The 18884-nt window shown below is 42.0% G+C and overlaps 1 protein-coding gene across 1 annotated transcript in view; it reads right to left on the reverse strand.

Annotated features, from left to right (window-relative positions):
- LOC122564546 (PH domain leucine-rich repeat protein phosphatase 1-like) overlaps positions 1-3501 on the reverse strand; it is a 193223-nt gene extending 189722 nt beyond the window's left edge. Inside the window, exon 1 of the mRNA XM_043719602.1 lies at positions 1852-3501. Coding sequence (XP_043575537.1) covers positions 1852-3250 — 1399 coding nt within the window. The 5' untranslated portion in view covers positions 3251-3501. The remainder of the gene's footprint in view (positions 1-1851) is intronic.
- Positions 3502-18884: the final 15383 nt, after the last annotated feature.

An 18884-nucleotide genomic window follows, 5' to 3' on the forward strand; every position in this document is an offset into this window, starting at 1 on the left:
GACATTTTTTTCCCCCACACATGTTCCTTGGCATTTCAGAAGAAAGAAAGAAAGATATACCCATATGCCCTTGGAAGAGCTATACAGAGAATTCCTACAGTGCGGAAAGAGACCATTTGACCCATCAAGTCTGTACTAACCCTCCAAAGAGTATCTCACCCAGGTCCACAACCCCACCCCCTCCCATTACCCCTATTTACAATGTCTAATCCACCTTTTGAAAGAAATGTTATAATTACACATGAAAATTATGTACAAGAACTGTTCAGAAGTTTAACCAAATTTGATTAATTTGTATTTAGATGAATAATGTGAATTTTTTTCAACATTGCATTATTAGTTAGTTGAAGTTATATAGCATCTTTAACATGGGCGATTATTTTGCTACAAATGGTGTGGATATGGGGAAAAAGGCAGGAGATTGGCACTAGGTAACAGAACATATGCTGGCACAATGGGCCAAATGGCCTTTTTCTGAATCTCTACTTCTATTGCGATACTGGTGCAGTTATAGGGCATGATCGGCCAAACTGAAATATTCTTCTTATGCTCTATCATGAAAAAGCCAAGTATGCAAAAAGATTAGTTCAATAACATTACACATTAATCACTTTAATTGCTTTCAGAGAATATTCTGCAAGCAACATACGGCACAAATTATAAATATTGCGAATAAACCTGATACAAATACAAAAGGAGATTGTCATGTTATCATGAAAAGCACAAGATCATTGATCACGTAGGTGGAAGTGTTATTTTACATTGGGAAGAACAAAATAACCATCTGTAATGACAATAAAGCTCATAGTAGTCACCACTGTAGTCAGCTATCGTCAGCACTAGCACCTTTTGTGTAGCATATTCTGGAAGTGAGTCAAGCAGTTTCACTGCATTATTTAAACCCTTAACAGAAACAGCATTATGCACTAAAAAACAAACATTCAAAGCACTCTTGAATGCCAATCCAACTACACAAACATAAAAGAAACAACACATTCAAATGAAAAGTATGCAGAGAGAAATATAACGTTCTCCTTGGATTTGATGGCGGTCTTAATTCACTTGCACAGGAACAACATACATCCAACTCATGCCATAATCAGTGCCATGTTCTTTTGAAAAACTTGAGTTATAGTATTCAATACCTATTAAAATACGTTAATGCTGTATTTAAAGCATTTTGTTCACGTCAATTGAACAATTTATAAACTACTCACTGCTGGTACTTTTAAAATCACTGTAGGTAATATTATAAATATGGGAAACACAAGTTCTCACCTTTCTGCCATTTGTAGACTATTATAATTTCACTTTTCCCACCTGAAAGAATGATTTACAGATATTATCTAAAAAAAAGTGGTTCCCAAAACTTTTCTCACGGCGACCCTATTTTAAGGCTGGAAATTGTCATACCAGTCAGTGAGAAATGAGAGCATGGGGTCCTACGAAAGCAGAGGTAGAGCTGCTATATCTCCATCAAAGTTCAATAGTAGTCATTACTACCTCAGAGCTTGAGACTCCTTTGGGATCTCACTCCCCACTTTGTCTAGTCTAAAAGATAGGTAACCAAACTAAGTCACTGCAGCCAAACAAACATCTGTTTCTACCACTTTCTTTTCTTTCAATAAAGAAATATTTGTTGTTTTAAAATTCTAAACCATCACTGAATATTTTTACTATATCTGCAATGATGTTTCTCAGCATATGTCAGAGTACATCAGGAAAATGTTTAGTGCTTAAAGTAAATCCATAAAAGTTATTGATTTTAAGATTGCTAACTGGTAGCATTCCAATTCTGTTTTGGTAAAGCAAGTTCAGAGCTAAAAATCAATGATCACCTAAAGGTCATACCTGCATAAAATCGAATCAGACAGCCAATTTCAACATCCATTCCCTCCTCCTGCACCCTACAAGGATCTTTGAATCCCAGTTTAAAGAGGTACTCATTTTGTATTTCAAGTGGGTTTTCATGTGGCTCCAGCCTCCTGGTAGTTTCACCATGAAGTTGCACATAAACCACTGATGTGAGCAAACCATCAGTCACCTGCATTCCCAAAGTGTCAGGGTTTGAAGACTTCAGCCAGCTTTCACTAGTAAGGGAATCACTCCTCATTTCAGATCTGTCCACACATTCTCCCATGACCATAGTGTCAGTTATGGTATTGCTATTTACATTTTCATTATTTGCCATGCTGCTGTCCAGTGAAGGTCTAGCAACAGTGTCCAATGCCATCGATTTAAAAGAATTGTTTGACGATTTCAGTTGATTGGTATTATTATTCAATGAAGACCTGAGCCTGTTAATTTCAGTATCAGATTTTGGTCCATCTCTGACAATGACTGGTGCCAAGTACACTTGCCTGTCACTCGTATTTACTTCTTTTTGTGTGGCATTCTGGTTATCCAGTGAAGTCTCTAACCTGGCAAGGATGGTATTAGCTTTGTCATACCGGACAATATCAGTATTTGAGTGTTGGCCAACACTGGCAGCAGTGCCTAATGTCAATCTCAGTTTTCCGTGAGCAGCCAAGCACACACGTGCTTGCTTCTTAGCAGCAATATTTGACGATCTGGTGTTCGATGTCTCGGTTTGTCTTGACCTGACCGAAGAGCCCAGTCCTGGCTTGGCACCGATGCTCCTCGACATCCCCAATCTGGCACCGCCAGCGTTGTCCAAAGGGGTCAAGTTGGCCACGCCCGCACCATTTGCCTTTGGTATACTCCCTGCCCCTGTGCGGCCAGAGTGCAGCAACCTGGCAGCGACCTCGGCCGCGGTGGTGTCCAGGGTGCAGATGACAGGTCTCAGATAGGAGGACATGTGCCTATCGTACAGATGCAGGCAGCCCCTCTGCACATCGGCTCGGACCCACTCCCGGTCGGCTGCCGTCAACTTGGTGACCGGCATCTTCCTGCGGTCCAAGCTGCGGCCCTGGCCACAGGAAGGGGCGGCGGCGGCGGCGACGGCCGAGAGGTTCCTCCTCAGTCTCCTCCTGGACAGCAGCGAGTTGGAGTTGTTGTTCCAGCTGCGGTTACCAGGCTTGGGCTGAGGGTGCAAGGTGGCTACGGCAGGGGAAGGCGGCAGCATTTGCCCTGATCCGCTGCACCCACCTCCCCCTTCCCTGCAGGAATCCAGTCGCTGCACCTCCTCGGCGCTCACAGTACTGCCGCCGCCGCCGTTCACTTTAACACTTTTACACCTCGACACAGCCGAGCGCTCCCTCTGGAGATCGCGAACCAACACGGCTTCCATGTTCCCCAAGACAGTTTTGTAGTTGCTGTTTTCCACACGCACAATACACGTGAAAAAAAAGGAATCGAAAGATTATTTTATCAATAGCCAGTCCGAAATATTTGTCTTCTCCTTGATTTCGGGGCCTAATGATAACATTTTGGGAGTGTCATTGGCTTTTCCCTCCCTCAGTGGCTCCAGCTTCCAATCGCCATTAGCGAGCTGGAAATGCTCGAGCGCGGTCGAACGACAATAAGCAGGAGAGGGCGGGTTCAGCCTCATCAACAATTCAGACTCCGCCCCCTCAACAAACCCCGCCCTCTCCCCATCCCCTTGAACCAACCCCTCCCTCACGCCACCCACTCCCCTTAAACCCAACCTACCCTCCACTATAAAACAACCCCTCCCATTAAACCCAACCTACCCTCCACTATAAACCAACCCCATTAAACCCAACCTACCCTCCAATATAAACCAACCAGCTAGCCACAAAAAGACACGACCCCCTCTCCCTCATAGCCCTACACACGGATGAAAAAAAACACCATTTTGACTTGGACAACACATCTATCCTGGGACAGGCTAAGCAAAGACATGCCAGAGAATTCCTAGAGGCCTGGCACTCCAACCACAACGACATAAACAAGCACATTGACTTGGACCCGATTTACCACTCCCTGAGAAAAAGAAACACGAAATGGCATCACCATATGAAATGACATCACCAACCCAATGAAATCCAAACATACAAATAGAAAGCAGGAATCATTAGCAATGCTTCATCCGGAGGTTCACTGAAGATGTTACCTAGTGTGGTGACGAAACATCTGAACATGAACCTTCCAGCTCAGTGAACAAACCTACATCCAGAACCTCAACCTGAGCTACAAATCTTCTCAACACTCACTATTTCTTGTCATCCAAGGTTCCTGAATCTTGCCATCCTTATCTTTCATTCTCACAGGAACATACTGGTCCTGAACAACTAGTCTTTAAAAGATTCCCACATGTCATATGTGGATTGATCCTCAAACAGCCACCCCCAACTTAATTTCTCCAGTTACTGCCTAATACTTTTGGAATTAAAAACTGCAAGAACTGCAGATGCTGTGAACCAGAAACAACAACAGACGTTGCTGAAAAAGCTCAGCAGGTCTGGCAACATCTGTGAAGTTCTCTACCTCCCCTCCACTATAATCCCAAGCCTCCTACCCCACCCTCTTAACCGAACCTACCCTCCATTATAAACAAACTCCTCCCTCACCCCATCCCCATAAACCAAACCTCCCCTCCTGAAACCAATCCTTTCCTCTCCCCACCCCTCATTCCGGCCAACGGCTGGCCCTTCATTAATATTCATTTTCACCATACGCTCCCCCCCCATTTCCTTTTTATTTTTCTCATCCTCAGATGAATATATGTTTTTATACATTTCTTACAAAATGGAATATCCTACAGGCAAACACGACCACAAATAAAAATCATCTTGATCTTGTTTCTATTTATTACGAGGGGCGGGGCTGGGACAATGAATATTCACAACCTCTGACGGCCCGCGAAATGTGTGTGTCGGGGGGGGAAGAGATAGCATCCTCGCGACCTGGCCGTTGGGAAGGGGCTCCCGCTTCCCCCGCCAACCCAACCATGGGGATCACCAACCCTGCGTGCAAAGCACCCCGGGAATTGTAGTCCTCCCCTGAATAAGAACGCGTGCCTCCCGACTGTGCGAACTACAGTTCCCGTGGGAGAGTGCGCTTGTCCCGACGCCTGCGACCTTGACCGTTGAACGGTATGGAGGCGTTCTTTCGAAATGGATGCACGGAGATCGGCTACTGTGTTACGCTTTATGATATGAGAGGAAATTTCTTTTGCAGCACGGGACAACATGAGCCGAAACAGTCCAGCGGATCCGAACCTGTTAGCTTCACAATCTTGTGTCTGTCTGCAAAGTTCATGTGATAACTATTGATGACTCACAGCACCCGCCTGTCTCGGAATATTAGCGGCTTCGTTACTCACATGGTGGCCTGAACCAGGACCTTGGACTCATGTCATACTACAGGTGACCCCCACTACACTATATGCACTGTCTCTCTCTCACACACTCTTACATACTCTAACCCTCACGCAAATGCTCTCTCATGCACACATATATACATACACTCTTTACCAAACTTTCATACAGCAGCTCAGGTGCACTCACTCTCTCTCTCTCATGCACATGTATACACATATAAGTCCATGGGGTGAATTTGTATTTTCAGATACATTCAATGTTGCTCAAGAAATACACAGCCAATACACATAATATTTTGTAAATTCCACTTTGGAAATAGAACAAGTCTGACTCAAGATTGGGATACAGATTCCTGAAGAAGGGCCTGTGCCCGAAACGTCGAATCTCCTGTTCCCTGGATGCTGCCTGACCTGCTGTGCTGTTCCAGCAATAAAGTTTCAATACAGATAAACTAACCTCACACCTTTTAATGCATTGTTTTATAACCTTAAACTATCTCAAGAAGGTGACTTAGAAGTTCTGGGATTTGCATATTAGCGAACCAAAACCTACACCCCATTCTAAAAGATGAAAGACTTAACAATAATCCAGGTTTGTTCAATATATCATTTCAATTGAATGACATTAATCTTTTGCTGTAAATTCTGTGTCCAATGGTCTTAATCTCCACAAGCACCTGATGAAAGAGCAGCACTCCAAAAGCTCCAAAATAAACCTGTTGCGGACTATAACCTAGTGTGTAATTTTTAACTTTTTCCATCCCAGTCCAACACCAGCTCCTCCACATCATGGAAAATATTTGATAATCACTTACACTGAGCTCTTAGTGATTCATACTTTGACACTCTGCATCGAAAGTAAAGTTCTTCAGTTTTGAGGGATATTCATTCTGGCATTACACTCAAAAAATTCTTGTGTAAAGAAACAGATCTGCCAGCTTTTAGATCAAAAGTACTACACGTGGATCTTATTTCAATTAGCATTTGCTGAGTCGCTGGTCCGGCCAATATTTAATCCATTGATTTATCTTTCTGCGATTTTGGCAAAGAATTGCAGTTCTGAAAATTTAAAAACGACAAAGGCAGAAATTGCTAGAGAAACTCAACAGGTTTGGCAACATCTGTGGAGAGGAAACAGTGAACATTTTGACTCCAGTGTTTAGAAGAAGACTCACTGAACTCAAACACTCTTTTCTCTCCACAGCTGCTGACAGGCATCTTCAGCAATTTCTGTGTTTTACCACAGGAAACAGAGCTAATCATTCATTATTGAATAACTGGGAAAGTTGGCTTCTGCAGTTCATAAAACAGTGACTAATTGCCCTCCATAACATTGATTGTAAAGCACTTCTGGGTCACCCTGCACTCAGTAAATGTGCTGTGTGAATGCAAATTTTATTTGTGACCCAGTCTGGCAGACATGAATTGTTGGTGTTCATAGGCAGTCTAGAACTTGGTGCTCACTTTCATCCATCTACAGTTTAAACAGCAGAACAATTTGCTATTCAGAAACCTCTCATTCCTCAAAAAAATACAGATATGTTGTGCAGAATTTAAATTTAAGCAACAGGAATTCTAGAATTTGAACTCTGAGAACTAACTACCTTAGCAGCAGTCTGGGAATGGACATTGTAAAGTGGGAAGTTTCATATCCATGTCATTAGGGACAGTTTTCTGGCACTGAGTCATTAACACTTCATTTGTTTGGTTGTGGGTCTGGTTGTAGGAGAGGACAGACCAATAAAACAGAGGGTCAATCTTCTGTAAACATTTAGTCCTCAAAGTCCCATCTACCCTCCCACCAATACTGTGGAAATTTCACAGATGCTGGAATAATCCCATATTTATCTACATTCTATATGAAGTAAGTCATAATTAAATATACTTAACATTACTTTGGCTGTGCTTACACTTTCACTGCTATCTTCCAGTTTCTTCTATTGGACTGAAATAGTCTCTGCACTCCAAATGACCAGAAACATCTTACATAAATATCCTTTAAATTTCCAAAATAATTTTTTATTGACTCGACAGTCAAGAAAGCACAACATCTTTACTTCCTCAGGAGGATAAGGAAATCTGGCATGTTTACAAGAAATCTTATCAATTTTTATTCACCATGGAAACCATCTTATCTGGATGTATCACAGTGATCTGGCAACTGCTGTTCCCAAGACTGCAAGAAACTAGAGTCATGAACACAGCTCAATCCATCAAGCAAACCAACCTTCCATACATTGACTCCATCTATACTTCCCACTGCCTCAGGAAAGCAACCAACATAATCAAGACCCCTCCCACCCTGATTATACTTCCTTCCACTCTCTTCCATTGGGCAGAAGATATAAGAGTTTGAATACACATATGAACAGATTCAAAAACAGCTTCTTCCCAGGTATTATCAGACTATTAAACGGACCTCAAAGGTTAATTCTGATCTCTCTCTCTGCGACTGTAACGCTATATTCTGCATTCTGCTCTGCTACCCTAATGCACTTTATATGATACGATTTGCCTGAATAGCATACAAAACAGCATTTTTCACTGTATCTAGGTACATGTAACAACAATAGATCAAACAAACAAACTATTTGTGTTTAGCAACCAATTCTTTTAAAAATGCACATACTGCATAAAGTGTGGCACTGGGCACAATTCCAATTCCGTATAGTACAGTAGACAGTAACTCATTTGCAACTTCACTGTCTGCTCACTCAGACTGCAAAATAATAATGTGTGCTATACCTACATTAATTATTTATTTTAATATAACTGAGTTGCACAGAATTGTAACAAGCTGTTTTGACCAGCGTTAATCTACTCATACCTACAAATGCAGACTATGCAAACATTTTTACAAATTTTGGCCTTCTGTACAACGGCCGTAAACATCTGGCAAAGGCTGAACTTTGGCAGCTATTATGCACTTAAGAAAACAAAGATGAGAATAAGATTTGTTTCAATGCTAATGCACAACCAAAAGGATTGTCTGGAATTAGAGAATGAGTTATTATGTTATTGATACATATAGACTCAAACCTGGTAATTTACTTTTATATTAAGATAAATTCTTGCTCTAACATGTGAAGGTAAATCAGCACTGCCAGAGGTTTACATGGCACTTTTAAGATTGAAATGCTTTTATGTGCTTTTCCAAAGTGTAGCCAGAAAGTGAACCTTGAACCAAAGGAAGCAATAATAGGTGTTACCAACTGCTTGGTTAGAGATAGATGAAGAAACAATTGCTAATTATGGGGCAAAAAGTGGGTTAAATACATGAGGTGCCAGAATAAATGGAACAAAGAGTTTGAAGGAAGAATTATGCTGGAAGAGGTCAGAAAGCTGAATATAGGCAGGACCACAAACTAATTTGGATAATTTATAGATGGCTGGAGCTTCAGTACAAACCTCATGCATTTATAGAAAGTTACAAACAATGCTGCACATTACCAAGGAGTGTCCCCTTTAAAAGGTGGCCTAATCACCTGAAACTCAGCAAATTAGACAATCTCTTTACTCTGGGGATTTGCATTTGCTAAATAAATAAAGCAGACCTGGTACAAGTTAAGACATGAGAAGCAAGGTTTTCGATAAGGTGACATTTATTAAGTGTGTAGGATAGAAGTGCAGCTTGGTCACATTAAATTCATTGAGTATGGGGGTAATAAAAGTATAGTTGAGAGTCTAGTGGCCTGTGGACTAACTTAAGGAAGCATATGGACTAAGTTGGATGTAGACAGGGTGGACTTGGTTTGGAGTTGGAAGATTAGATGAGGGTTAAATAGGACAACCAATTTCAAAATATCTAGTTTAACTAAAATGGGATTTTTTTATTGGCAGCTCATTATAGCTTTCTCCAGGGGTATCATGGATGGGGAATAAATACTGGTCTAATCAACAATCGCATAAACAAAAAAAGTTACTATTGAGGCTAGAGGTATTACTCTTGCTTTAGTCCATCTGCTCCAGTGTGACTATCAGTCACAGCATAAAAATATTATTTCCAGTTACAAAGGTGACCAATGCTACCCATATTAGGTTTTAATCAAGATCGATTTACTGACCAGATTTCTTAAAAAAACATAATCATTAGCTTATTAACAAAGCAAAACTCATTCAATAAAGAAATATTTGGTTAACATTCACAGTAGGTAATATAGAAGTACAAATTGTTATCATTTTAAGTATTGCCAAAACACAGTAGCACTTCAGGAAAAGAGATAAGAAAAGATTTCTCTGCAGAGCTTGGCTCCCCTAAGAAAATAAACACTTTAGACAATGGGTTATTTTTGAAAGCAAAAGGACAAAGTGGAGAATGTTCCAAAACTCTTTGTTCTGATGTTTGGCACAAGTAGATAGGCCGAACAGTAGCAGATGGAGTTTAATTTAGATAACTGTAAGGTACTGCATTTTGATAAGGCAAATCAGACCAGAATATATACACTTAATGGTAAGGTACTGGGGAGTGTTGCCAAAAAAAGAGAGCTTGGAGTGCAGGTTCATAGTTCCTTGAAAGTGGAGTCACAGGGAGACAGGATAGTGAAGAAAGTGCTTAGTACGCTACAAATTGAGTATAGGAGTTGGGAGGTCAGCTGCACAGGACATTGGTTAGGCCACTTTTGGAATACTGTGTTCAATTCTGGTCTCCCTCCTATAGGAAAGATGCTGTGAAACTTGAAAGGGTTCAGAAAAGATTTACAAAGATGTTGCCAGAGTTAGAGGGTTTGAGCAATAGGGAGAGGCTGAATAGGCTTGGGCTATTTTCCCTGGAGCTTCAGAGGATGAGGGGTGATCTTATGGTATGTTATAACATCATGAGGGGCATGGGTAGGGTGAACAGTCAAAGTCTTTTCCCCAGAGTAGGGAGTTCAGAACTAGAGGGCATAGGTTTAAGGTGAGGGGGGGGGAGGGGGGGGGGAGAGAGATTTAAAAGGAACCTAAGGGACTTTTCCCATGCAGAGGGTGAAACATGTATGGCACAATTACAACATTTAAAAAGCATCTGGGTGGGTACATAAATAGGAAAGGTTTAGAGGCATACTGGCCAAATTCTGGCAAACGGGACAAAAAAAGCACCTCAACCGATTTCTGTTCTTCATTTAAGTGCACAAATGCCACCTAGGGGAAGTATTGTGGAAGCAGCAGCTTACTCTATCTCATGTATGTTTGTTTACTTAAAGTTGCTGAACATAGATAATGTTTTTGCAGAGATTTGCAAAGATACTTTGACCTGAACTAAAATTTCTGAACTACAGGAAAATTTAAGACAAATTTAACGAAGCCTTATTTGTTGAGACCATGTGGCAGGGAATGTTTTTGTGCAAGTGAACTATATTATATTTTCTCACGATTTGAGATTCCTTGCAAGATTTTAAGAGGTCACTGTTGGAGTTGTTGCCGGGTTGTTTTCTTTTTCCCTCTTCATTCTTGGTTAGGTGGAGAAAATGATAAAACTGTTCCAGCTTTTTTTCCTAAACTCAGATAGAGTAGGCGGGGAAAAGCAAGCTCATAGATATATATATAAAAAGATATATTCAATTTTAGTGTGGTGAGTCATTTCATTGAGGGGTTATGGACTCATCAGCACTCTCTACGTAACATGTCAGATTAACCACTTCCTGAGCTACTTACTGTTTTTAGATTTTCCATCTCATTAAACAGAAACGTTGTACAAGGAAAGCCAGTGGTGATTCTCCACCTGAATTTCCTCCAAGGGAAACATTTGGCCTATATTTATTGCCAGAGATTGAGTACCTCTCTGGAGATAATCGTTGCTGACAAGGACTGATGTAAATCAAATTTAACAATGATTTTAGATGTACTTCTTTTGAAATAGTGTCATGGGGATTTTGGGGTACTTTTTGAACTTTATGTTTTAATCCTTATTTTAAAACCATTGTGAAAGACATTCAGCTTAAATGAGAGAACACATGAATAGCTGGGCTGATTTTTACTTCCTGAGTGGAGGTCAGTTCCCTGGTACAGTCCCATTAGCAGTCTCCAGTGGTGGATGATTAAAATGGTTCTATATAGCCATTTAATGAGGTTTCAGAGCTTCCAGCCCTCTGATTAGGCCAGGGCTTTAGGAGCCTACCTGCCGACTTTAACTGGCTGATAAACATACAGGCAGCCAATTGCCAAGAAGTGCAGCTTGCAGCCCACTTTGACCCCTGAAGTTAGAGTCCCAAAGTCCAGGCTTTTGCTTCTAGAAACCATCTTATTGTTTCTGGCAGTTAAATAAGGGTAAAGCCACCATAGTCTTATCAGACCATAGGGCTACTCATTCGAGAGATAACTGGTGAGGTTTAACCCAAGGGTCATCATGTCTCACACAAAGGGAAAAGGTTGCAGAGAGACCTTCATGGTAAGCACAGCTGGTACTGGAATTGAACATGTGTTGGCATCAGTCTGCATCTGATGACCTGGACTACACCTCCTCCCATCCTGCCCCCTGTAAAAACGCCATCCCATTCTCCCAATTCCTTCGACTCCGCCGCATCTGCTCCCAGGAGGACCAGTTCCAAAAACGCACATCCCAGATGGCCTCCTTCTTCAAGGACCGCAATTTCCCCCCGACGTGGTCGACGATGCCCTCCACCGCATCTCTTCCACTTCCCGATCCTCCGCCCTTGAACCCCGCCCCTCCAACCGCCACCAGGACAGAACCCCACTGGTCCTCACCTACCACCCCACTAACCTCCATGTACAGCGCACCATCCGCCGTCACTTCCGCCACCTCCAAACAGACCCCAGCACCAACGATATATTTCCCTCCCCTCCCCTATCAGCATTCCGTAAAGACAACTCCCTCCGTGACTCCCTCGTCAGATCCACACCCCCCACCAACCCAACCTCCACTCCCCGCACCTTCCCCTGCAACCGCAGGAGGTGCAAGACTTGCGCCACCTTCCCCTGCACATCGTCGACCACGTCGGGGGGGAAATTGCGGTCCTTGAAGAAGGAGGCCATCTGGAATGTGCGTTTTTGGAACTGGTCCTCCTGGGAGCAGATGCGGCGGAGTCGAAGGAATTGGGAGAATGGGATGGCGTTTTTACAGGGGGCAGGATGGGAGGATCTTCTTCCCGACCTCTCCGCCCCCACCCTAGTCTGACCTATCACCCTCACCTTGACCTCTTTCCACCTATCACATTTCCGACGCCCCTCCCCCAAGTACCTCCTCCCTATCTTTTATCTTAGCCTGCTGGACCAACTTTCCTCATTCCTGAAGAAGGGCTAATGCCCGAAATGTCGATTCTCCTGTTCCCTAGATGCTGCCTGACCTGCTGCGCTTTTCCCGCAACACATTTCCATCTCTGATGACAATTAACCCAGCTATGACATCCAATTTTTCCCTGATTGCCGCTAGGAAATGCAACCTTTGTTCATCATGTCCTCACTGGACAAACTCAAATCTATATGCACATATTCTTTGGCGCTCAACATTGAAATTTCAGTTCTTAGCTTACTTTATAATCCTAAACATAAACCATACCCAGATTTTTAAAATGCTTTCATTCCTGACAAGACATTTTGACCATCCAAGTTTGTGAAAAGTGCTATATAAATGAACATCTGTCAGAACCATACTCTTTCATAGATAAAATGAAGGGAATAAGAAAGATAATTCCCTGAAATATAGGGATAAGTACACAGAGATAGATGCTCACAAACTTTGTGAATGCATGCATTGGTCAACTCTTTTAAAGTTCAGTACAATAAGTGCACAGTAAATAGGAGCAATTCAAACTTTACTATTTGATTATGTTTTACTGTACATCAATTCAGTGCTCAGGCTGACACGACTTTCTGTTTGGAGTATAAACTGAATACAAGACAATCTTAAGTCAATGACTGAACCTTAACTTTTCACCAAAATCAATGTGAAATCCATTTTCTGTGTGCTGTAGCTGGTAACGTCATGACCAATTGGAATCACCTGGCCTGAAACTCACATGCAGAGCATGGGGAACAGTGCCTGATGTAGTTTTCTAGACCTCAAACTATTAATAGTAGTGTGAAAATTATACGATACGTAGCTGCAAAAGGACAATAACAGGGCATGAAAAAGACAAAATCATCCAAAACAATGTAGTGTAAAAAACATTTATTTTAAAAAGTGATTGTGATTGAGATCCAACATTGTAACATGCTCATCAATAGATCACACTGTCTAGAAAATACAATGGAGCTATAACAAACCTAAGAATTTTTGCAAATTTAAGGAAGAATGTAATTACATAAAATCTCTATGGCCTACAAAAAAAACAGTACTGGGAAATGTCAACCATCACTGGTACAAATGAGTGAATAGGCACATTCATATCAAGTTTTCTTTATGCATTCTCATTTTAAAAAAGGTTTAGATTTGAAACATGAAGGATGGAGGGTTGGTCCAACTTCTTTCTCGGGTATCATGCCCCAAGGCAGCATTGGCAACCATGGATTTCTATTGGATTGATGTTAGTACATGATTATGGTTGGTACAAGATTATGGTTGGTAAGATACTCCAATAATAGTTTTCCATAGTCTTTTGCAGCATGACTAATGAAGAAACATGCTCACTCTTTGCCAGCTATTGGGTACATCAAAAGACTAACAGGTTGATAAGTATATTTGATCAAATAATGAAGTCACCTACTATGGCGATCAAATCCAAAGCTGTGCCCCAGAGGGATAGATGTTCACACAGAGGGGTCTAGTGGCACACCTTTCTTTGTGATCTTGTCCTTCAGAGGACTCTAAATCAAACACCGACTTCAGAATGGCCCAGTGTGTTGTTCTGGCAATTATGAATAATTTTATGATTGCACATTAGCAAGGAAGGAGATCCATTAGATCACTATTCTCTTGCCAACAAAATTGATGTTTCAGAAAACGTAGGATAAGAATGTTGTAAACAGGATGGTACTCAAAATTGTACTATTCCCATTATATGATACTTTCTCTATCTGTATAGATGTTAAAATCAACAGTCATTTCAAAGTGATGTTGCAACCACAAATTTCAGTTTCTCTCATGGAGTTATTTCTGTCAGTGCGATAAGTTCATGTAGAGTTGTGCATTGCTTCACAATCTTGAGCAATCTCAAAACATGTAACATCTTGAACAGCATGTTTTTAAAATCTCATTCTAATAATCATACAGAATGAGTCACTTGTTTCATGTATAACTGTACAAAACTACCACCTTAAATAAATCCATAACAGCCAACACTAAGTGTGGGGAGGTATTCAATTGAAAGCACATTTAAAACAAAAATCAAAGACAATGAGAGAGTAGAGGTGCAGTGTAGTGATGAGGTTTAAAAAAAATCTAAATACGATAGGGAGTAGACAAAATATGCAGAAAGTCCAGCTGAAATTAGAACCCAAAGTCAAATCTTAAGGATCTTCATCTGAATATGCACAGCATGTGAAAAAAATAAGATGATGTGATCACAGAGATAAAATTAATTGAATGAGATTGCTACATGGAATGGTGGGTTCAGGGTAATCAAGTAGGAGAAAGTGAGGACTGCAGATGCTGGGCATCAGAGCTTAAAAATGTGTTGCTGGAAAAGCGCAGCAGGTCAGGCAGCATCAAAGGAGAAGGAGAATCAACGTTTCGGGCATAAACCCTTCTTCAGGAATGAGGAGGGGGGGGGGGGGGGGCGGGCAGGGGAAATGAGGAAGCTGGAGAAATCTGTCTTCATCCCTTGTGGTTGGAGGGTTGTGGTTAGTGGCCACCACTACTAGTTGGTACCTATCTCTAGGGTACGCTCTCTACCGGTGGGACGCTTTAGCTTTTGTTGCTTCATTATTGACCTAACACACCTGGGAGGCCCAGAAACCTAGCCACTTGTAGAGAGCGTACCTATCTCTAGGGTACGCTCTCTACAAGTGGGACTGCTTAGCCTCCCCGCCACTGCACCAGCTCGGTCATTCTGCTACAGACTGACAGGGTATGACGGTTACTCAGTGTCCACACTCCCCACCTTGGATACATGTACTCCACTGAGGTTTGGCTCTTGTGCAGAGTGATCAGCTCCTCTTCCTCACCACATTGGAAGTTGCAAGTACAGACAGCACCTAACTTTAACCTTAAACTCTGAGTGGACTTATTGTTCACCCTGATAGAGTCCAATGTTATCAGACTTTGCCACTTGCTCCTAGCACCCTTGGTGCCTCAATTCCCATTTTAAATCCCACAACACCAGGTTATAGTCCAACAGGTTTAATTGGAAGCACACTAGCTTTCGGAGTGACGCTCCTTCATCAGGTGATAGTGGAGGGCTCAATCGTAACAGAATTTATAGCAAAAATTTGCAGTGTGATATAACAGAAATTATATTTTGAAAAATTGATTGTCTGTTAAGCCTTTCATCTGTTAGAATACAATGATAGTTTCACTTATTTCATGTGTAAATCACAAAACCTTTTTTTAAAAAAGTTGCATTGTCGGGTTAGCTGTTGCCAATGGTGATAGCTAGACAATATGTTGAAAGTGTTAGCCCCCTGTGTTCTCTATGACCTGATGTTTAGATTGTTATCTCACATTTTAGACTAGAGTCAGAGTTTTACATAAATTCATGCAATTTTTGAGCTCAGAGTTCGACATGAATGTATGCAGTTTTTGAGCAAAGTGCAATGTAACTCTGCAAGTACAAATTCACCCCACAAAATATATATGTGTGCGTGGGTCTTTGTCTGTGTGTGTGTGTGTGTGTGTGTGTGTGTGTGTGTGTGTGTGTGTATATAAAGTGAGTGCAGAGTGTCTCAAGTCTGTGAGGGGGTGCATGTCAGAGTGCAGGAATATGTGTGCGCGCGCAGGAATATGTGTGTGTGCGTGCGCACACGCGTGTTGTGCAATGATCACCTGTAATGTGACATGAACCCAAGGTCCCGGTTGAGGCCCTCCCTATGGGTACCGAACTTAGCCATCAGCCTCTGCTCGGCCACTTTCCTCTGCTACCTGTCCCGAAGTCCACCTTGGAGGATGGTCACCCAAAGGTCCGAGGCTGAATGTCCTGGACCACTGAAGTGTACCCCAACTGGGAGGGAACCCTCCTTTCTGTTGATTGTTGTGCGATGTCCATTCATCTGTTGTCATAGCCTTTGCAAAGGAGCGTTGCTCCGAAAGCTAGTGTGCTTCCAATTAAACCTGTTGGACTATAAGCTGGTGTTGTGTGATTTTTAAACTTTGTACACCCAATACCGGCATCTCCAAATCATTTTAAATCCCAACCTTCATGTGGGTGGGTGGTGGTGGGTGGGGGTGGGAGTTGTGGGGAGAAAAAGAGTTAAGACAGGCACTACCTTGTCCTCTGGCTGTTTCAGCACAAGCTGCAGATTCTTACAGCAGTTAATACAGTTAAACACTTATTTCTCCACAGACATGCAATTTAAAAATTTTAAACTCAGTACTGTAGCAAATTAACATCACACTCCATATACAGGAGTTTTGACAAGATTTGTAGCTCAGGTTGAGGTTCGCTCGCTGAGCTGGAAGGTTCATTTTCAGACATTTTGTCAGCATACTAGGTAACATCAGAAGATCTGAAGATGTTGCCTGGAATGGTGGTGAAACATCTGAAAATGAACCTTCCAGCTAAGCGAGCAAACCTACATCCAGAAACAATACACCTTTTAAACTGTGTCCTTGGCCCAGTCTGACTCTTCCCGTTTGCAGGTACAAATTGGTTCTTACCGTGGTCCCCCGATCATGGCGTTCGACCAGGGCAACAGTTTAAAAAAAAAGGGACCCTGCTTGCAGCGCCAATTGTTGTGGGGAAAAACAACCAGTCTGTCATTTAACCCAGATTCTGACTGAGTTTATTGTACAAGGAAATACTGGAGCGCCGTGAGAGAAAGACACCAACAGCACAGTGGTCAGCTGAAAGTCTTCTCTCGACCCAGAGCAGGTCAAGAAACTTTTATACATCTTGTGATACAATAGGTCAGTGATGAGATTGTCTTTGTTACATGGTTTGTTTATGGCAGTCATTACAGAATCGTTGATAGTTTTGTTACAGTCTGTCAGTCTCATGTGGTCATTGTCAGTTTCAATGTCTGTACGGAGATCCATTGTGTAGTAATGGACGCTAATCGATCTTCCAGTCATACATTAACAATCTGAAAAGTAGCCTGGCAGAACTGATGAAGCTGTGCCTTCATGCTGGTTACAAAGTTCTTACGCTAAGGCTTTTGCCAAATAGCTTTGAAAGGGAATCAAACAAGGACTGACCTTCTCATTTCCCGTTAGGGCTTCACAGACATCACGTACTGACCACTGCCTAATGAATTTTGGTCAAAGACTTTTTGGTGGACAAAATTTTCCTTAAGATACAGTACAGTACAAATACCTGGACTTGGAAGGTTCTGCAACAAGGTGGCCAGACCTATCCTTCATAAGAAGGAACCCAGGTAGAACTGCAGCATGTAGTGCCACTTATGTACTATGGGTCTGTGTGCAGACTGACACAGTCAGATATAAAAAGGTGGCCATGGTTCTAAATGAAGTAGATTATGCTCAGGTGCCTGCTGTTGTGTAGGGTCAGGGAACAGGCCAGATACAGCAACACAATTCAATAGAGGGAAAAGCCTGGTCATCAGCTCAGGAAGAGCAGCACTCCAACCTGCCCAGTTTCTGCCTCACCTTGGTGTTATGCTCCTGAGTTTTGGAAGCATGTCTGGGTTCTTTCAAATCATATGCCCAGCATATAGTAATCTGACTAGACAGTGAAGGGAACAAAGGTTGGGTCAGCTCAGTTCCTTAAAAAATTAACTCACTCTTGCCCTGATTTAGTTTGGTTCCTAAGGCAAAGTCAGCACCGTGACAATAAATTTTAGAAGATTGCAACATTGCCCATATACCATCACCCCTCTTAAGACAGCATCCTATCGAATGGACTCAGCAATACAAGAAAGGCAGAAACAGAAATGGCAGCCCTGCATGACTCTGGATTTCATCAGGAAGTTAAGATTCCTACCCCCTGGTTGATGTACCATTTACATTTGTGTTCAGCAGACAAATCCTCAGATTCCCCTGTTAAAAGCAATTTTGGAATCCCAAAGCAGTTGTGGTTACCAATGGATTAGGTTCGGATAGCTTCAGTGTGAGTAGGGGCTGCCGTCAGGGATGTCCCCTCTCGCCATTGTTATTCACGCTAATAATTGAACCATTAGCAGAAGCTATATGAGCTGATCCTAATATAGTGGCCCCAAGGATTGGTACAGGTAAACATAAAATTACCCTTTATGCAGATGATGTTCTTCTATTCCTCAGTAACCCTTTGATGTCCATACCTCACTTAATCCAAGTTATTAATACATTTAGTGCATTCTCAGGCTATAAAATTAATTTTTCAAAATCGGAAGCTATGCCAATGGGTGGCCTTGCTGTGATACCCCGCTTAGCGGACGGTTCCCTTTTTCCCTTTCGCTGGTCCCTGGAGGGTTTCTTATATTTAGGCATTTTTATTACTCCAGTATTTGGTCAGTTGTATAAGGCTAATTTTGTGTATTTATTGGAAAGGATAAGGCAGAACCTCCAGCGATGGGGAGACCTGCCAATTTCCTGGCTGGGTAGAATAGCATTAATCAAAATGAATATCCTGCCCCATCTCCTATATCCTATGAGAATGCTTCCAGTGATGCTGCC

Source organism: Chiloscyllium plagiosum, chromosome 29, assembly GCF_004010195.1.
Source record: "Chiloscyllium plagiosum isolate BGI_BamShark_2017 chromosome 29, ASM401019v2, whole genome shotgun sequence".
In the NCBI taxonomy this organism is placed as follows: Eukaryota; Metazoa; Chordata; class Chondrichthyes; order Orectolobiformes; family Hemiscylliidae; genus Chiloscyllium; species Chiloscyllium plagiosum.